This window comes from Myxocyprinus asiaticus, chromosome 28, assembly GCF_019703515.2.
Source record: "Myxocyprinus asiaticus isolate MX2 ecotype Aquarium Trade chromosome 28, UBuf_Myxa_2, whole genome shotgun sequence".
NCBI classification, from domain to species: Eukaryota; Metazoa; Chordata; class Actinopteri; order Cypriniformes; family Catostomidae; genus Myxocyprinus; species Myxocyprinus asiaticus.
Window position 1 is genome coordinate 30,352,501 of NC_059371.1, and position 21,033 is coordinate 30,373,533.

Below are 21,033 nucleotides of genomic sequence, written 5' to 3' on the forward strand. Positions count from 1 at the left end.
TTTCATGTACAACAGTAAAGAGAAGACTCAGGGGTGCAGGCCTTATGGGAAGAATTGCAAAGAAAAAGCCACTTTTGAAACAGAAAAACAAAAAGAAAAGGTTAGAGTGGGCAAAGAAACACAGACATTGGACAACAGATAATTGGAAAAGAGTGTTATGGATCTTAACCCCATTGAGCTTTTGTGGGATCAGCTAGACTGTAAGGTGTGTGAGAAGTGCCCGACAAGACAGCCACATCTATGGCAAGTGCTACAGGAAGTGTGGGGTGAAATGTCACCTGAGTATCTGGACAAACTGACAGCTAGAATATCAAGGATCTGCAAAGCTGTCATTGCTGCACATGGAGGATTTTTGATGAGAACTCTTTGAAATAGTTTAAGAATTTCTGATTTTTTTTTTCAAATTGTAATAGTAATTTTTCACATTATTAATGTCCTGACTATACATTGTGATCAGCTGAATGCCACTTTGGTGAAAAGTACCAATTTCTTTCCATAAGAGCAAAATCTGTACATTATTCCAAACTTTTGGCCACCAGTGTATATATAAGTCCAATCTCCACGATGCACATCGTCACATTTTTGAACAGTGATGTATCGTGCCACAATAAACCATTACACCCCTAATAAATATATTCTTACAGTATATACACAACTCTTTGTAATCCTAATAATAACTGATTAAACCAAAAAAATATAAAAATCAACCAACTTCAAGTAATGGCCATGATATGAAAAAAAAAAAAAAAGAAAAAAAAAAATGAAAATAAGTGCTGTGAACTATTTCAGGCAATTATTACAGAAATGCCAGTAAACTAAATTGAGCAAGAGAGAGGGGGTGGAAAACGGGATTTGAAAATGTTGCATGCCAGTTTCAAACTCATGATGCCACGCAAGCACCAACGCACAATGGGTTCGAACGTTTGTTAACAGTTAAACCACGGCTCGGACATGTCATTATTTTCAGGATGCATTAGAATTTGTCCTAACTGGAGTGGACTTACAGGAATGATTCCTTCTCCCCATCCTCTTGGTTCTGATGGGTGCTGGCATGGGGTCGGTCCGTTCTGAGAAAGACAGCGGGCATCAGTAATGCTGTGTACACCATACTACCAAAACATGGTAATATTTAAAACATGCCAACACATTCTGTGTGAGAGTATTTCACCTGCAGAACGCAGTAGATGCTGCCGAGTAGTGTAGAGGTGTACAGCCTGAGCGATCACGCTCGTTGACCTCTGCCCCCGCTCCCACCAACACGACCACACACTGATACCTCCCGTTAGCAGCCGCATAGTGCAAAGGAGTCCTAAAGAAGAGATAATCAGAAATCATCATAAGCATGATATCTAGACAAAAAAAATATAAATATATACGTACACTCCTTTTGATCTGGCTAAAACAACCTGCTTAAAAGAACAAAAAGACCATCTGTACCTTCCAAACTTGTCCTTCTTATTCATGTCAGCTCCACTGCTTAAGAGCAGGTTTAGACATTCAATATTTCTGAGGGAGAGAAAAGGAGAGGAAAAAATAATTTAATATTATTATTTCATATTATATTATCTACTTACAATGAGACAGATCCTAAAGAGTTTAGCTATGCTGTTAATGTTTCATATCCTTTTCCAGTTACTTAGTGTGTAATTTCTACACCACTAATGTCACCAAGTGATATTAAAAAAATAATGACTGTTTTCAAACAGGTTTCCCAAACACTTCGCAGTCTGCGATTGGTTGGACATGAAGACAGTCCCGCCCCAAAGTGTTTAAACCTTTCAGTTAAATCAACCTACAGATAAATGAAAATTTTCAAACTCAAATTTAAAAGCTTCCTGTTCACACATACAGTGGACTAATTTCATAAAAATTCTCATTTCATAGATAACCCCCTATATTTTAAGAAATGACAGCAATAATTAATAAATAACATTGTATATGTATACAATTTTATGATTAACTTTTTTTTATGTCTAAAGTTTAAAAGCATGCCATTTCAGTTCTGTGTCCTCTGTTTTCAAGCAAAAGGTCTTACTGTATTCCACTGGATGGCAGAAAGTACTACTAAAAATATTTTTTCTTCTATCACCTTTTTTATTATACTGATCTGAAATGTAGGTGGTGCTCTAATGCATTTTAGCCCTCACGCATAGACGAGTCTTTTTTCTTTTTTTTTTTTTTAAGTGCTGAGAGCTTCCACACTGTTTTGTTGAATATTTTGGCTTCTCTTTTGTCTAAACGCCCAATCTAGGTGTCATTAGAAAGCAGAGAATTTTTACAATGACGTGTAACATTTCATCTTCTATAGATGGGAACCTATTCTGTTGATGACTTGTTTCTCATACTTTTTCTACCGTATTTTGTTCAAATATTTTTTGACCCGACATTGGATTATTCATCCAAGCAAGCTAACAAACAAGTAAACAAGTAATTTCTTTAACTTATTTTAAAGCTAACAACCCAAGGTAATAAAGTCTGGGGCTATTTGGGGCTTACAGATCAATGGTCAGCACAGAAAAGAGACGTTTCCATTTTATGCCTTACCGAAATAAAATTTCACTTTGTGATATTTTTGAAAATATTTCAAACTATGGTATTATGGCAACAAAATAAGTCTCCTTCCTGAGAATGAGTGCTTTCATTTGATATATGACTTGTCTAAGTGCTATTTGAAGGACTTTTATATTCATTTTGAAATTTCTACAACGTAACCTCTAGGTGGGGCCAATTTGCAACACAAATGTTTTCATTCACTGCAAAGTTGAACCCCATCAATTTTGGCACCAACAATCATGCCACGCTCCAAATCACTGAGATCACATTTTTCCCCATTCTGATGGTTGATGTGAACATTAACTGAAGCTCCTGACCCGTATCTGCCTGATTTTATGCACTGCTGCCACACGATTGGCTGATTAGATAATCACATAGATGATTGTTGGTGCCAGACAGGCTGGTTAGAGTATTTCTGTAACTGCTGATCTCCTGGGATTTTCACACACAACAGTCTCTAGAATTTACTCCGAATGGTGCCAAAAACAAAAAACATCCGGTAAGCGGCAGTTCTGCGGATGGAAATGCCTTGTTGATGAGAGAGGTCAACAGAGAATGGCCAGACTGGTTCGAACTGACAAAGTCTAATGTAACTCAGATTACCGCTCTGTAAAATTGTGGTGAGAAGAATAGCATCTGAGAATGCTATTCTGAGATGCGGGTTGGCGCTGTTTTGGTGGCACGAGGGGAACCTACACAATATTAGGCAGGTGGTTTTAATGTTGTGGCTGATCGGTGTATATCCTGCTATCTGTCTGAGTAATTTTGCTGACAAATTGCACTTCCCTGTCTACCAATCCCTTTAGGCAATTTAAAAGTGTGTGCTAAAATGTGACCTCATCAATAGCAACGAGGTCAACTCCACCTTACTCATATATTAAGATTTCCTTAGTAAAACTTGCTCTTAGCAATTTTGTGAATAGCTTTAAAGCAAAAACTCTTAGCTAGGAAATCTTTGGAGAACTTCTAGTGGTAAGGCCCTGATTTTCATCCTACCTCCATATACAGTCTCCAAAGGCAACATTTTCAATTTCTCTGATACGAGCCTCGTGTAATCAAAGCGGCGCACACACGAGACATACGATACTCGAACTACTGCGGCTCTGTATTTCAGCGTGTGCTGAAAAGTAAAACTGACTGGTCAGTAGCAAACTTCTGAAGAGAGCGTGATTGGTCAGTTGAGTTAAAAAAAAAAAAAATAGACTTCAAAAGAGCTTGTGATTTGGTCTGTCATCCATAGACACAACCTATAATAAAAATGAGTAACAATTTGCAACTTTACCTGGCTGAAAATTTCTGTTTGCGTGCTCACTAATAATCGCAGTTGGTTATTTTTAATTAAACGCGAAATGCGAGAGGCAGAAACCGTGATCACAGTTAAAGTACGATTAATTGTGCATCCCTATAGAACATGCTTTTTCCCCACTGGGGGTCCACGGACACCAGTTTGAAAACCCCCACACTAAAGGACACCTGATGTAAAGCGGGACAGTGGATTTTTAAATAGCCCATTCTAAGTAGAGCGGCTGTCTCACCCTCCAGAGGCAGCAGCGTGTAGACAGGTCCTCCCAAAGTTGTCTGGGGTGTTGATGTCAAATCCGGCCGAGAGCACATGCTCTTTGCTCATTGACAACACAATGCTGTAGAGCTGACCTATAAAAGAGACAGTCATTGCGATGTTTAGGTAGAGGGGTCTGCACAGTCATCTTTCAAGGCAGTGACATTTTCCAGTGAAAAGCACTTAATCAGGTAGTACTTATCAAAAATCAAGAGTTGAACCTGTCTCTAAAAACAAAAAAAGTGTTAAAGTACCATGGCATTACAATGTTTGTTTGTTTTTTCCCCCAACATGGCAATAGCATTCTTTAAAGTAACCTTTACAAGAATATGGTAATTATTCAGTACCATGGCATGTATCAAAATTACTTAAGTACAACTATCAGTTACCATCACTGAACCATGGTTCCACTGCATAATATAAAAACAGACACTAAAAAGGCCACTTTAACAAAAAGGACATTGCTGGCCTATTTCTGGCCCTTGTTGCAATCGGTCTCCTGGAAGGTAGGAACAATGTGTACCTGAGGAAAGTAGCTTACGACAACAGTCAGAGGACCCATAGAGCACAGCTAAGTGTAGAGGGAACATCCCATGAATTCCTTGTCTGTTGGAAGAGAGGAATGTTAAGTATTATTTCATTACAAACAGAGTAAGGAGAGATAAAATGCAAACTGACAACATGTAAGGTCCACCTTTATTGCAAAATTCAAATTCCTCGTCCCTCATGTACATGTGCTGACATGTAAAGCACAAGTCAATGCAAAGCTAAAGAACAAATACTTGGTTCTGTACCTGGCTGTGTCAGCACCGTTTGTCATCAAGGTGCTGATAAGCAGCTCATGGCCGTACTTAGCAGCAACATGAAGAGGAGTATTGCCATATCTGTCCACACAATCTATCTCTCCACCTGAGGAAAGAGCAAGAATGGTAAAAACTAAAAGAAAAAACATCAGAATAAAAATTTGTTATCGACCGATATTGGCCAAGGTTGATTAGAGAGCTGATTTTTGGACGATAACTTTGGAAACTATATCAACATATTGGCAAATCAATTTAAACACACATATATATACACCGGTGGCCAAAAGTTTGGAATAATGTTCAGATTTTGCTCTTATGGAAAGAAATTGGTACTTTTATTCACCAAAGTGGTATTCAACTGATCACAATGTATAGTTGTGAAAAATTATGTTAATGCTGTTTAAACAAAACAAAACAAAAACATTTTCAGAACTTCTTAAACTACTTCAGAGAGTTCTCATAAAAGAAATCCTCCACGTGCAGCAATGACAGCTTTGCAGATCCTTTACATTCTAACTGTCAGTTTGTCCAGATACTCAGGTGACATTTCACCCCACGCTTCCTGTAGCACTTGCCATACATGTGGCTGTCTTGTCGGGCACTTCTCACGCACCTTACAGTCTAGCTGATCCCACAAAAGCTCAATGGGGTTAAGATTCATAACACTCTTTTCCAATTATCTGTTGTCTAATGTCTGTGTTTCTTTGCCCACTCTAACCTTTTCTTTTTGTTTTTCTGTTTCAAAAGTGGCTTTTTCTTTGCAATTCTTCCCATAAGGCCTGCACCCCTGAGTCTTCTCTTTGCTGTTGTACATGAAACTGGTGTTGAGCGGGTAGAATTCAATGAAGCTGTCAGCTGAGGACATGTGAGGTGTCTATTTCTCAAAATAGAGACTCTGATGTATTTATCCTCTTGTTTAGTTGTACATCTGCCCTTTCACATCTCATTCTGTCCTTGTTAGAGCCAGTTGTCCTTTGTCTTTGAAAACAGTAGTGTACACCTTTGTATGAAATCTTCAGTGTTTTTGGCAGTTTCAAGCATTGTATAGCCTTCATTCCTCAAAACAATGATTGACTGACGAATTTCTAGAGAAATCTGTTTAAATTTAGGCATTTTTGACCCAATATTGACCTTAAGACATGCCAGTCTATTGCATACTGTGGCAACTCAAAAACAAACACAAAGACAATGTTAAGCTTCATTTAACGAACCAAATAGCTTTCAACTGTGTTTGATATAATGGCAAGTGATTTTCTAAATTAGAAATTTAGCATGATTACTCAAGGATAAGGTGTTGGAGTGATGGCTGCTGGAAATGGGGCCTGTTTAGATTTGATCAAAAATGACTTTTTTCAAATAGTGATGGTGCTGTTTTTTACATCAGTAATGTCCTGACTATACTTGTGATCAGTTGAATGCCACTTTGGTGCATTAAAGTACCAATTTCCTTCTGAAACAGCAAAATCTGTACATTATTCCAAACTTTTGGCCGCCAGTGTGTGTGTGTGTATATATATATATTATATATATATATATTTCCACTGTCAGCATCTGCCACTGAAAAACCCATTTCGGTCAACCACTATTAAAAATATTACAAAAGACTTGAAATTAAATGAAAAAAAGAAAGGGTCAGTGGAACAAACCATTCTGAATGAGAATCTGAGAGCGAGTGAATCGCCCATGAATTGCTGCCATATGCAAAGGGCTTTTCCCTTCTTTGCTCTGGATAAAACAGAAAGTAAATTTAGAAAACACAAGCAATGCTACCAATCTAGAAACACCAGCACAAGTCTTGAGTTATTGTCTTTCTAGTAATTATAGACCTGCATGTTGACATCAGCACCGTTGTTGACCAGCAGCTCAAGGCAGAGAGCCCCGTTAGTGGACACGGCAGCCAGATGCAGGGGAGTGTAGCCGCGGTGATTGGGCTGGTTGACATTGGCCCCACGATTGACCAGCTCATTGGCTACGGCCTCCTGTCCTGTGTAGCAGGCCACATGGAGAGCAGTGTTTCCAAAGGCATTAGGCTCATCAATCTGAGACCGAGAGAAACACATGGTACAAAATAACCGATCAACTCAGGAAAACAACCCTCCTTAATTCATTTAAAATGTCCATTGCTTTCAAGATTCATCAGTGGACCTTATCCAAAAAGAAAATAATGCTTTGCTTTCATAATTCTTCATCATAATGTAATAATCTCCTTTGCCTCTGAAACAACATTTATTTTCTGAAGGCAGGGAGAAATAATATAATTGCCCAACATGTTTCCACCCAATCAAACCCGAATAAAATCAAGCCTAGCCCTGGATTATTTTTGCACAGATTATTGTGTTTCAATCAGAAATACATCATGGTGCAAGTAAAACGTGTTGTAAAAAACATTTTATGTGGTCTTTAATATAGGGATGTGCATGAGAAATCAACTAATCGTGTACTCGTTCTGCACCAGCTAGTCGACTAATAAAAACACTACTCGAATATCGCAAATGTATTTTCCTTTGCACATTCTCCTGCCATAGGCAACACTGAATTAAACTGTACTTTCCTCCTACCAAATCTCGCAGTTACAATCGAGTCCACTAGGGGCTACTGTGGATGCGTGTCACTGAGGTGTTTAATGAGAGAAGAATATTTGATTGCATCTGTGCTTCTGAAAGCAAAGCCAAGTGTGGCAATGCTTGTAAAATCCTATTTCTTAATGAATTCTACTCTATTATTCATTTTTTTGTTGGAATCATGCAAACCTATGGACAGAGATCTGCTTTTATAGTGGAACGAAAATGCGAAGCAGTACGAGAAACTCGGAAACTTATCAGACCAGTATGTGTGTATGCGAGTGTGAAAATATGCGTTAAATCTCTGAACATGGGCAGAGCGCATTTTTTTAAAAGCCAACTTTCACCACTGGTTTTTCTGAATAATAAGAAATTATAAAAATGTGAGAGCCTTTATGTAGACTCAGAGTTTATACTGTATATGTGCATTACCCTACGGTCATAAGTATTGGTTTCTATGCAAGCTCCGTGTGGGTGCAAACTTTTTTTACATTTTTTTATTAATGCATATTCATTTCATTTTTTCCCAAAAGAAAGGCATAGTTTGTTAAAGTTATCTAATTTTGAAACCATTTTTGGTAACGTTTGTGCATAAAATGAAGAAGCTTCACGTACGTGTCATATCAAGTACTCGACTACAAAATAACTGGAAAATGCCCATCTTTCCTTTAATATGACTCATGCTCAGACGCGACATTCAATTCTAAAACAGCCAACATAAAGGAGGCTCTAAAAAGGTATGGAGATGTGAACCGAAGGCCTGAACAGTGTGTAGCACAGCTGTGCGACTGAACCCCAAAGCGTACTCACCTCGGTTCCATTGCGTAACAGGTACTTGACCACATCAACATGGCCACTGGCAGCAGCAGCGTGGAGAGGGGTGTATCCCCGCTTATCCTTACAGCTCTTATCAGAGCCCTGAGACACCAGCAGCTTAACCACCTCCAGATGTCCTGAGACACACACAAACACTCTAAAACAACTACTAGGAATCACCAATCAGTAGTTCAAGTTTAGGGTTCCCACCCTCTTTGACCAATGAATTTCCATGAGTTTCAGTCATTTGTGATATCTAGAAATCGATTGCAAAACATAATTTTGTTTCAGACTTATTCGCTAATGAATCATTCAGACCAACTGGTGAACCATTTCGATAGAATAACCGACTCAAAACAAGTATTTGCACACAAATCCTCCAAACAAATTCCACTCTCCTTAAACTCTAAACAAGCGCAATATTAAAGTGAAGAAAAATTCCAGAGCACAGCGTAAATAGAGAAATGTATATTTACTTTAGACATTTACAAGAAAATTTCTATGATTTTTCTGTTTCTCTAATATTTTTCCAGATTGCTCATGAAGTAGGAACCCTGAAAAATAGTGAATACAGACAATACAGTATAAGGAATATGACTGAGGCACACTACTGAGGTAAAACATCTACTTCAGGAAGACCAGAGTATGGACTCACCAAGGTAAGCGGCCCAGTGAATAGGCTGCCTGTCCTTCTTGTCGCTGGCACTCAGATTGGCTCCCTTGTTCAGCAGCAATTTAACCATCTAGTGGGCAGCAGAGGCACAAAGCAAGATTGTGTCCATTTATTAAAACCATCTGGGCATTCGAGGCACGATGAGAATCCCATAGGAAAAGCATACCCAACCTAAACCTATATACTTTGCAGGACATGAAACTTACAGGAATAGTTCACTCAAAAATGAAATTTCTTTCATGCCATCCCAGATGTGTATGACTTTCTTTTTTCTGCAGAACACAAACAATGATTTTTAGAAGAATATCTCAGCTCTTTATGTCCATACAATGCAAGTAAATGGTTGCCAGAACTTTGAAGCTCCATAAAGCACATAAAGGCAGCATAAAAGAAATCCTTAAGACTCGAGTGTCTTCTGAAGCAATCCAAGCGGTTTTGGGTGAAAACAGACCAAAATATAACTCCTTTTTTACTATAAATCTTGACATCTGCAGTCTCCTTAAGGATCATAATTTCACTTCCTAGCGCTCGACACAAGCAGAGTGCTAGATGTCATGAAGACGTGTAAGCAAGCTTGAAATCATGATTGTACATTTTGGTCTGTTTTCACCCAAAAAGGATTAGATTGCTTCAGAAGACATGGATTAAACCACTGACGTTTTATGGATTACTTTTATGCTGCCTTTGTGTGCTTTTTGGAGCTTCAAAATTCTGGCCACCATTCACTTGCATTATATGGACCTACAGAGCTGAGATATTCTTCTAAAAATCATTGTGTTCTGCAGAAGAAAGAAAGTCATACATATCTGGGACAGCATGAGGGTGAGTAAATGATGAGAGAATTTTCATTTTTGGGTGACCTACTCCTTTAAAAGGACTGGTGACAACAAGGCCTAGATGCAGTGGAGTTTGCAACTGGAAGTATCAATATTAGCTCTCCCAGTAACTTGCACTTTTGCAGCCTTGTGGTGTATTAAAAAGCTGTTAAGAGCTAAAGTGGCCCACCCTCACTATTAAACAGGACCATTAATACACCAGAGTGCATTAGATGACTAATTTCCACCCCACAGTCGTACCTCCTGGTATCCGCTCTGAGCGGCGTGATGCAGGGGCGCTCTGCCCGTGCGGTCAGCCATGTTCAGGCTGGTCACATGGGGCAGCAGGGCCTCGATGCAACGCGTGGCCCGGTTGGCTGCCGCAATGTGCAGTGGTGTCTGCCAGAACTTGTCCCGTGCGGTCACGTCAGCTCCCTTCCTCAGCAGCAGCCCCACAGCCCTCTGGACAAACAAAAGCAATGCTTGAATCACTGTATATAATTATTCGAATGGTAAACAATGGTATGAGTAAGCCGCTACTCAGACTGAGCCTCCATTCGAGCATGTAAATCACATGCTCTGTTTACCTCGTTTCTGGAAGCAGCTGCTCTGTGCAACGGTGTCAGCCACACGTGGTCCTTTGCATTGACATTCGCACCTTTATGAAAATAGAAAATTGTATAGGAGCATATTTTGTAATGTCCCGTTCGCTTATTTTGGCACAATTTTCCATTAAAACATTATTTTATTAAAGGAATGAAATGAAAATTCTCTCATCATTTACTTTCACCTGCAGAACTCTCCTGAAGAATTTTTAGAAGAATATCTCATCTCTGTAGGTTCATTCAATGCAAGTGAATGGTGGACAAAATTATGAAGCTCAAAAAAAGCAGCATAAAAGTAACCCATACGACTCCAGTGGTTAAATCCAGGTTTTCAGAAGCTATATGATAGGTTTTGGTGAAAAACAGATCAATATTTTAGTCCCTTTTTACTATAAATGCCCACTTTCACTTTCAAATCTCCTTTCGTTTTTGGCGATTCGCATTCTTCGTGCATATCGCCATCTACTGGGCAGGAAGGACAGTTAATAGTAAAAAGGACATAAATATTGATCTGGTTCTCACCCACATCTATCATATCGCTTCTGAATATACAGATTTAACCACTGGAGATTTATGGATTACTTTTATGCTGCCTTTGTGTGATTTTTGGAGTTACAACATTCTGCTCACTATTCACTTGCATTGAATGGACCAACAGAGCTAAGATGTTTTTCTAAAAATCTTCATTTGTGTTTGGCAGAAGAAAGAAAGTCATGCACATCTGAGATGGCATGAGGGTGAGTGAATGATGAGAGAATTTTCATTTTTTGTGTGAACCATTCCTTAAGCGCCATCGTTCCACTACAAAATATAGCCCCTGACATGTAATCCTACAGTTCTAAGGCTTATAGATTGCCTCTTTAGGTGCTAATATACACAGAAATATACACCAAAGCTAGGTTAACAGGTGTTTTATGTTATAGCTGACAAATATATAATGTATATAGTATATGTATGTTTGTTTAAATAAACAAAATGACCTTTTGATTACAGCCAAATTATGAATGTTCAGTACAAAAGCGCACTTGCTTGCATGATACTGTTTAAATGTAGCATGGCCTGAACACTATACTGACCTATCAGCATACAGAACCAGAACTATCCATCTTATAAATAGAAATATAACTACACGTGACAGCATCGGAGTGCAGCTGTGTTGTTTATCATTATACCTGCATTGATGAGAAGCTCCATTATTTGAACATCCCCCAGCCACGCAGCAGCATGAAGAGGTGTGCGGCGCTCTTGGTCCTGACACGACAGAGAAAAAAAATCTGATTAAACAGGTTTTTTCCAACACTAGTGATTTCTGAGTGGCCCACACTGCCCATATGAAGTCATCCGTGGGATCTGCCCGTTTGTACTGTACGGTGATGACGTCATTTAAGCAAATGATACAAACAATTCAAGCTCACACATATGATATGCCATACAAAACCATACCAGTGCATTGACTTCGTCTTTCTTGTGCAAAAATAACTTCACTTCATCTGCATTCCGGTTTAAAATGGCCTGGACCAGAGGCGGCTAAAAGAAAGGGGGGGGGAGAAAGGGTGGATGTTACGACACTGAAACAAACATGACAACATTACAACAACCCTTTGTTCGACCAACATTTCAATATAGTGCATGGCTAAAAATATCGTGCGTCAGGAAAGTCAATTGTGATGTTCTTGATGTTTAATTGGACGACGTATGATGAAATATACTGGCTTGAATATTTATACTGATTATAAACCGAAAGTGTCATTAACCAGCTGCAACGAAAATCCACATTATTACATTTGTGCGCGCTTGGTATACAAAGTAAATTCTCAACTAAAGCAAGGGCGTTTGCATTTAAATATGATGATGATAAGGGTGTGCATTTTAAAACATAAACACAGAAAAAGAATATATATATTCGTATGTAGCTGGCTGACACCCAGCTCTTTAGGCTAGCTGGCTGGCTAACGTCTGCGGGTTATAAAAAATGACATTTATCGTTTCTGAACGCTTTTTAGCAACCCAATCCTCGTTACATAGCAAAAGGATAAGGTTAGCAGCGAAATGCATGCTCAAAATGCACGTTTTGAGACCAGAGATACGGAGTAAAATGGTTAATCCATCGTCAGGGTGCTAGCTAACATATCAGGATCTGCACACAAGCGCAGTGAACGAACAACAAATTGCTTGATCTACACCACACATGGGGATTTAAAAACGCTTACCTGGTCTGAAATATTGAGTACCCCCATCTCCCCGTGTCAGTCGGGCCGAAAGTCCCTCATCAGTAAGGAATCGAGGCAGGGAAACCAAGACAACAATCTAGTGTTGCGATTACAGACGTGATGAGTGTGTCTTTAGCTTGGTGAGGCAGTTGAAAATAGCGACACCAGCGTGATGGCCGCCTGCGGCACCAACTTTCAAAATAAAAGCCCGAGCAGCATTCACGTGTGAGGCTATGGAAAGAGATCGTTGGTAAACTTTCTCGATTTTAGTTTGGGTTTTGAACAACGAGGCACATATCATTAATCTTATCAGTATATTAGTTACATTTAACATAGGTTTAACTTTACCAGCCAGAACCTGCTATTTCTGTTGTATTTAAAGAAACTGTAAACTGTACAGATACAATCAAAATCAGTAGGCCTACTAACAAAAAAAGCTATTAAAACTGTGAGTTGGTGCACTGTTTTAAATATTTTTGTGTACTAATTATGCCTTATGTGTTTTGTTTTGTATAAATAATCTCTCTCTTTTTTTTTTTTTTAACACCATGCTACTGTTTGTTATAAAGGCAAAACAAACAAACACACTGAAAAGACCTTTGGGGAAATTTTGTGTCTTTACATTATTATCATTATTCATTTTATTTTATTTTGTGCATGTAGTGGATTACATGAAGATTAAAATTCCAGGAGATCAGCAGTTACAGAAATACTCAAACCAGCTCGTCTGGCACCAACAGTCCTACCAGGCTGAAATCAATGAGATCAAATTTTTTCCCCCATTCTGATGGATGATGTGAATATTAACTGAAGCTCCTGACCTGTATGCTGGTGAACAGGTGTTCCTTATAAAGTGCTCAGTGAGTGTATATTAAAGCCCAAATACAAAATATTTTGCAAAGCACTAAATAACACTAATTTGACCTTTTTTTTGAAAATCTGTTTCACTTAAAAGTTATAGAACCGTCCTCATTTACGGGGACACCGGATGAAAATACCTTTGTGGAAATTCTGTCTTCTTTTTTTTTTTCTTTTTTTTTTTTGCGTGCATGCATCTGTCTGTCTGTATATATATATATATATATATATATACAGGGTTGGGAGGGTTACTTTAGAAATGTATTCCACTACAGATTACAGAATACATGCTGTAAAATGTAATTTGTAACGTATTCTGTAAGATTACTCAAGGTCAGTAACATATTCTAAATACTTTGGATTACTTCTTCAGCACTGGTAGATTTTTTCACTTGTTCTGACTATAAAAACTCTGCCAGTACAGTAAGACAAAATACACATGTAAAAATACATTCTCTGAAAAACCTAAATATCTTATGCAGTGTTGTTTCTAAAACAAGATAAATCAAATTGATCTTGTTTTAAGGATTTTTAGATATTTTTACAGGAAAACAACAAAAAAATTATTATCAAGAATATGATTTTTGCCCGAATATCAAAGGTCTTACTAGAAAAAAAGAAATTAGTATCCAATGTGAATTTTCTTGATAAAAAAATATGATTGTGCCTGTAACCTGTGCATGTAAAATGGCTAGAAATAGCATTTTAGCTTAGCGTAAAGCTGACAATTTACACAAGGTTTATTTCTATTTCTTCTGCTCCAAACTTACTTCAAACTTACTTCAACTAATGGGCATGTTGGACACTTTCTAATGGCACAGTGCCTAAAAATACACTGCAACCACATCTGAAATAATTTTTATTTATTTCAGAAGTGGTTGCAGTGTATTTTTAGGAACTGTTGTGGCATGTCCCATAAGAAAGTGTCCAACATGCTGATTAGGCTTTGCACAATGGAGTTCATGCATTTAATGCCAGAATAAATACATGTATAGAATAAATACATTTTAAGAATAAATACAGAACTTCATCATTTTATGCAAATATATGACAATATATGATTGTTGTCAGTTTTTTTCTAAAGACTTTTAATTTAGAAACACTCTCTCTCTCTCACACACACACACACACACACAAAAAACTACCTTCCGGTTTCGGCCCTGTTTGAAATTTGAGTAGGGTTGCCATTTTCACCCAACATTAAAACACCAAATACATTCATTAGGACAGGAATAACACACGATGAGTCTTTTTGCGAGTGCTAAACACCAGAGGAAGAATCACTAGAGTAAAATGGCAGATCCTACAATGATGGGGAGCGGATATTTAAACTCCGGAAACGTAAATATCACTTTTCAGTTGTCTTGCAGACTGCTAGCTTAGCCACGTTAGCTAAACAACAATGAAATGAATGAGTTTATTTGATTGTAAGACATGCTGAGAGCTACATTTGTCATATTTTAAACGTAGTCAACGATTCGAATGCAAACACAATGCTGTAATTATGTTATCATAAAAAGCAGTGTAAAGGCTTAGTAAGCTGCCTATTTAGACAACATGTATCCAAAGTGCTGTTCGAATTAAAGGTTCGAAAGCGACTATGACGCCCCAGAAATGCCTTTTAAGTAGGTAGCTAGGTTCTGAGACCTAGTCAAGCAAATGCCTTATAAGTTTGACTGAGACATGCAGATAAGTCTAAATCACAGTAGATTTCATGATGTTTAATAACAATCTGATTATTAATAATTGTAGCGCTCGGGGGGCAGTAAGGCCTGCACGAGTCCTTCGGAGAACTATCAGCTGGCTCGGCGGCGCACGCTGCAGGTGGTGGTCAGCTCGCTGCTGACAGAGTGCGGCTTTGAGAGCGCTGAGAAAGCCGCGGTGGAGACGCTCACTGAGATGATCCAGAGCTGTGAGTCAACACACACTCATTCATTTATCCTATGCAGGTCATCTGCCACGTATGACATGCTGAAATGTAAAATATGTACTGGGAGTTTCTAAACAGGTGTGCTTTGTTATGAATGGAACCTTTGCATCCAATAACTAAAAAGTACCTTGGTATTACCATGTTTTTTTAGTATTTCCATGATACCCCAAAGTGATGGATATAATACCATATAGCCTGCATCAGAGTGCAGACATATACCATCAGTGCCATGGTACCATCAGAATACTTTTTTTTAAAGGTTCCCTGTGTTTTTCTATGTAGTAGTAATGCGCTTTTGCTATCCTAAAAATGTCTAATTTTCCTCTGATAGATATAACTGAGGTCGGACGTTGTGCGAAGGCAAACTGTGAGCACACAGCAAGAAGCACCCCTACCCTCTCTGATGTGGTCATCACACTTGTTGAAATGGGTTGGTTGCTCTTTGTCAATATATAGTTAATCTGTCTTAGATAGGAAGTATAAAATTTATTTTCCCTGTAGTTGAATCATGTGCCATTAATTTGCTGGAGAGACTGTTACTAATTCTGAGGTTTACTTTTTCCACAATTCTAGGTTTTAATGTGGATACTCTTCCGGTGTATGCCAAAAGATCACAGAGGATGGTCATAACTGCACGTAGGGATCCTAATGAGATATTTCAGAGCCGTAGGGGCTGTTCACACAGAGTGCGTTACGATCTGTCCGCACTGTAAACATGCGCTATGTTTTTTTGACTGCTGTCACACCTCACTTTATTTTTTCCAGTGTCTCGCGTAGGAGCGCCACGTTTCTTTTAGATGCCGGGTCAAGTTGAGTCAAGTTATCAACTTTAACTTCAACTCTATCCATGATGCTGTGTCTGTTTTTTTTTTAGCACAAGAATGCATTTCGTGTGAATAGCCCCTTATGGCTTTAGCTTTAAGGTTTTGAGTCTCACATCAGTTATTGCACACTATAACTGTTCCTTTAAATGTATAACTGTATAAATGTATAACACTTCTGTCTGTCTGCATTTGACAGCTCCAGTGACAAATGCTCCTCTGGTCCCAAAAGCCCTCATGGCCGGACAGAAGCGTATTCATCCAGCACACATTCCCAGCCACTTCCCTGAGTTTCCAGATCCACACACTTACATCAAAACACCAGTGAGTTCTTCTATTGCTCACTTTGTCCAGTGCTCTTTTGGGGCTCTTTGGCCCCATTTACACCTGGTATTAATATTTGTCTTGGGTGGTCCGATCACAAGTGACCAGTGCAACCAAAAATATATGTTGCAGAACAGGCTTTATTTATTAATAGATAAATAATTATATTATTTTGCAATATGCTTAGTATTAAAATTATATAACTTCTTTCTTTCATAGAACACAAAATGAGATGGTAGGTAGAATGTTAGGGGCTGACAGCCTCAGTAACTATTCATTTTCATTGTATGGAAAAAAAAAAAACATATTATGAAAGTGAATGGTGACTGAGGCTGTCCGAGACATTCTGCCTAATATCTCCTGTTGTGTTCTACAGAAGAAAATAAGTCATCCAGGTTTAGAACAACATGAGGGTGAGTAAATGATGACAATTTTCATTTTTAGGTTAACCATCCCTTTAAATAATAATAATAATAATAATTAAAAAAAAAACATGAGCTGCTTCAAAGCATATCTCTCCCTTTCTGCATTCTAGACCTTTCGGGAGCCGGTGTCAGATTACCAGGTGGTGAGAGAAAAGGCAGCATCACAGAGGAGAGATGTAGAGCGTGCTCTCACACGCTTCATGGCCAAGACTGGAGAGACGCAGAGCCTTTTCAAGGATGACATCAGTGCATTCCCTTGTAATTTCCAATCCATATGTCCTAAATTAGAGATTTTCTGGACCTCAACTTTGGTGTCTTGATAGTTCCGTTTCAAGTGTCCACTAGTTTACAAATACAAATTGATTGTCTTGTCTTGTTTCATTATGGACTCACATGTGCCAGTATTTTTAGTTACTCATCTTTCTGTAATCAGTGATCGCTGCACAGCCAAGCTCCATCCCTTACCTGAGTGCCCTGCTGCCATCTGAACTAGAGCTACAGTCACTGGAGGAGACTGATTCATCTGAGCAAGATGACCAGACGGACACAGAGAACAATGCCAGCAACATCATTCAGGCAAGCTTAAACCATTTGTCATCTTTCTTTTTGTAAATTTGTTGCAAAAGAACATCTCTGATTTTCAGCGCTCATTTATTCCTTACAATATTATGTATTATAATTGATGTTAAATTCCATCCCTTTTCAGGATGACCCAGGGGCGGATAAGGAGAACGCAGTGCTTCCACCTGGTGGCGGTATGCCTTCAGGGAAGGCCAATGAGGAAAATATGATTGACAATCCATATCTACGGCCAGTCAAAAAGCCCAAAGTGAGAAGGAAAAAATGAGAACAGATCTGTTGACTCATATGTCTTTGAATCAGCCGGTTATGATGAATAAGGACTTCTTAGAACTTGCTAATCACATTGTGCCCTTGTAAGTTGAGGAATGTCCGAGGATCCAGAAACCACTGCAATTTGGAAAGTGTCTCCAAACAGTGATCTAGTTTTTGGTCCACAAGTTACTGGTATTTGAGTCTTATGGAAAGACAGTAAAATACTTGTCAAAAATATTAGAAGAAATGTACTTGGGCAAGTTTTATAAAGAGTAACACCACTAGTTTTGGCTGTTTTGGTTGTTTTGGTGTATTCCACACTTGAAATAATGTTCAAGTTTTTTCGGTTTCCAAAACCTCCGGCAAGTGACATTCTTTTACTGTTTTGGTTTTGATGTGTATTTGTTACTCATTTATGAATGATGGATATGTCTTTTTTATTGTTTGGTTTTAAGGTATTGTCACAAAAGGACAAGTTGGAAATTAAACTTGCACACATGGATAAAATGTGAACATATTTCCTTATGTAATAATGTGTGCCCTGAAGTCTTGTTAAATTATCATTAGACCTATATTGTTACTCTTTAAAACAAATTGAACCATATACCTAGAAGACCTCTGGGGGGTATTCCAGAAAGCAAGGTTAACTTTTTTTTTTTTTTCTTCTTCTCCCAATTTGGAATGCCCAATTCCCAATGAGCTCTAAGTCCTCGTGGTGGCATAGTGACTCGCCTCAATCCGGGTGGCGGAGGACGAATCTCAGCTGCCTCCGCGTCTGAGACCGTTAATCCGCGCATCTTATCACGTGGCTTGTTGAGCGCCTTACCGTGAAGACTTAGTGCGTGTGGAGGCTTCACGCCATCCACCGCAGCAACCACATTATAGCGATCACGAGGAGGTTACCCCGTGTGAATCTACCCTCCCTAGCAACCGGGCCAATTTGGTTGCTTAGGTGATCCGGCAAGCAAAGTTAACTTGCCGTGACATAAACCCTAAACTCTTGGTTAATTAGCCCAGTGGTTCTCAACCTTTTTGACTCCAAGGCCCCCCATTGTCTGAGAAAATATTCAAAGGCCCCCCCATGTAGGCTATTAGATATTTATACTATAAGATATACAGTTGAAGTCAGAAGTTTACATACACCTTAGCCAAATACATTTAAACTCAGTTTCATAATTCCTGACTTTTAATCATAGAAAACATTCCCTGTCTTAGGTCAGTTAGGATCACTACTTTATTTAAGAATGTGAAATGTAAGAATAATAATAATAGAGAGAATGATTTATTTCAGCTTTTATTTCTTTCATCACATTCCCAGTGGGTCAGAAGTTTACATACACTTTGTTAGTATTTGGTAGCATTGCCTTCCACAAGCTTCTCACAATAAGTTGCTGGAATTTTGGCCCATTCCTCCAGACAGAACTGGTGTAACTGAGTCAGGTTTGTAGGCCTCCTTGCTCGCACATGCTTTTTCAGTTCTGACCACAAATTTCTATCAGATTGAGGTCAAGGCTTTGTGATGGCCACTCCAATACCTTGACTTTGTTGTCCTTGAGCAATTTTGCCACAACTTTGGAGGTATGCTTGGGGTAACTGTCCATTTGGAAGACCCATTTGCGACCAAGCTTTAACTTCATGGCTGATGTCTTGAGATGTTACTTCAATATATCCACATAATTGTCCTTCCTCATGATGCCATCTATTCTGTGAAGTGTACCAGTCCCTCCTGCAGCAAAGCACCCCCACAACATGATGCTGCCACCCCCATGCTTCACGGTTGTGATGGTGTTCTTTGGCTTGCAAGCCTCACCCTTTTTCCTCTAAACATAACAATGGACATTATGGCCAAACAGTTAAATTTTTGTTTAATTAGACCAGAGGACATTTCTCCAAAAAGTAAGATCTTTGTCCGCATTTGCACTTGCAAACTGTAGTCTGGCTTTTTTATGGTGGTTTTGGAGCAGTGGCTTCTTCCTTACTGAGCAGCCTTTCAGGTTATATCGATATAGGACATGTTTTACTGTGGATATACATTACTGTGCAAAAGTCTTCGGCACATTAGTTGTTTCACAAAAGTATTTGTCTTAAGATGGTTATTTATATCTTCAGCTTTAGTGTGTCAATAGGAAATATAAATGTTAGACTCCCAAACATTACTTTTGCAAATAGAAAAGATTAGAATAGAAGAACAGGGAGCCCTGCAACAGATGTCATGGCCCCCACAAAGCACCCCACTGAACATTGAGTCAGTCTGAGATTACATATAGAGACAGAAGCAACTGAGAAAGCCTAAATAGATAGAAGAACTGTGGCGAATTCTCCAAAAAGCTTGGAAAATCTTATCTGCCAACAACCAAGAAAAACTGTCCAGGTGTACCTAGGAGAATTGGGGCTGTTTTAAAGGCAAAGGTGGTCACACCGAATATTGATTTAGCATTTTTTTTTTATGTTTACTGGACTTTGTATGACTTTAAGTAATAAATTAAAACTATATATGTCATTATTTTTGAAGACATCCTCACTATGCAACATTTTTCACAAGTGCCTAAAACTTTTGCACAGTACTGTAGATACTTGTCTTCCTGTTTCCTCCAGCATCTTCACAAGGTCCTTTGTTGTAGTTCTGGGATTGATTTGCACTTTTCGCACCAAACTACGTTCATCTCTAGGAGACAGAATGCGACTCCTTCCTGAGCGGTATGATGGCTGCATGGTCCCATGGTGTATATATTTGCGTACTATTGTTTGTACTGTTGAATGCGGTACCTACAGGTGTTTGGAAATTGCTCCCAATGATGAACCAGACTTGTGGAGGTCCACAATTTTTTTTCTTTTTTTTGAGGTCTTGGCTGATTTCTTTTGATTTTCCCATGATGTCAATCAAAGAGGCACTGAGTTTGAAGGTAGGCCTTAAAATACATCCACAGGTACACCTCAAATTCAGTACACCTCCTATCAGAAGCTAACTGTCTAAAGGCTTGACATCATTTTCTGGAATTTTCCAAGCTGCTTAAAGGCACAGTTAACTTAATGAAAACTTCTGACACACTGGAATTACTCGTCTCAAGTAGATGTCCTAAGAGACTTGCCAAAACTATAGTTTGCTAATATTAAATCTGTGGTGTGGTTAAAAAATGAGTTTAAATGACTTCAGCCTAAGTGTATGTAAACTTCTGACTTCAGAAATGTCTAGAATTATATATTCTTCATAAAAAGCAAGCTGTTGAAGGGAGTTATTACATTTTTA

The 21,033-nt window shown here is 38.6% G+C and overlaps 2 protein-coding genes across 2 annotated transcripts in view; one reads left to right on the plus strand and one right to left on the minus strand.

Moving 5' to 3' along the window:
- LOC127418660 (serine/threonine-protein phosphatase 6 regulatory ankyrin repeat subunit C) overlaps positions 1 to 12,731 on the minus strand; it is a 39,776-nt gene extending 27,045 nt beyond the window's left edge. The window contains exons 1-15 of the mRNA XM_051659335.1: positions 12,595 to 12,731; positions 11,828 to 11,911; positions 11,557 to 11,635; positions 10,367 to 10,437; positions 10,041 to 10,241; positions 8,947 to 9,034; positions 8,286 to 8,428; positions 6,741 to 6,953; positions 6,561 to 6,639; positions 4,906 to 5,020; positions 4,635 to 4,717; positions 4,089 to 4,206; positions 1,438 to 1,506; positions 1,169 to 1,309; positions 1,005 to 1,067 (exon numbers count right to left, since the gene is read on the minus strand). Of these exons, the coding sequence (XP_051515295.1) occupies positions 1,005 to 1,067; positions 1,169 to 1,309; positions 1,438 to 1,506; positions 4,089 to 4,206; positions 4,635 to 4,717; positions 4,906 to 5,020; positions 6,561 to 6,639; positions 6,741 to 6,953; positions 8,286 to 8,428; positions 8,947 to 9,034; positions 10,041 to 10,241; positions 10,367 to 10,437; positions 11,557 to 11,635; positions 11,828 to 11,911; positions 12,595 to 12,621 (1,574 nt within the window). The 5' untranslated portion in view covers positions 12,622 to 12,731. The remainder of the gene's footprint in view (positions 1 to 1,004; positions 1,068 to 1,168; positions 1,310 to 1,437; positions 1,507 to 4,088; positions 4,207 to 4,634; positions 4,718 to 4,905; positions 5,021 to 6,560; positions 6,640 to 6,740; positions 6,954 to 8,285; positions 8,429 to 8,946; positions 9,035 to 10,040; positions 10,242 to 10,366; positions 10,438 to 11,556; positions 11,636 to 11,827; positions 11,912 to 12,594) is intronic.
- Positions 12,732 to 14,599: 1,868 nt separating this feature from the next.
- Positions 14,600 to 18,366, plus strand: LOC127418683 (transcription initiation factor TFIID subunit 8). The gene is made up of 8 exons (XM_051659394.1): positions 14,600 to 14,793; positions 15,205 to 15,364; positions 15,714 to 15,812; positions 15,956 to 16,018; positions 16,403 to 16,527; positions 17,063 to 17,210; positions 17,386 to 17,528; positions 17,659 to 18,366. Exons 1-8 carry the CDS (start codon positions 14,746 to 14,748, stop codon positions 17,797 to 17,799), a joined length of 927 nt encoding a protein of 308 aa, XP_051515354.1. The 5' UTR covers positions 14,600 to 14,745; the 3' UTR covers positions 17,800 to 18,366.
- Positions 18,367 to 21,033: the final 2,667 nt, after the last annotated feature.

Excerpts from the sequence above, each read along its gene's own strand:
- LOC127418683 (XM_051659394.1), top strand. The coding sequence starts at position 14,746 with ATGGCAGATCCTACAATGATGGGGAGCGGATATTTAAACTCCGGAAAC. Across the intron at positions 15,813-15,955 it reads CATCACACTTGTTGAAATGG|GTTTTAATGTGGATACTCTT; the intron begins GTTGGTTGCTCT and ends CCACAATTCTAG. Across the intron at positions 16,019-16,402 it reads GAGGATGGTCATAACTGCAC|CTCCAGTGACAAATGCTCCT; the intron begins GTAGGGATCCTA and ends TGCATTTGACAG.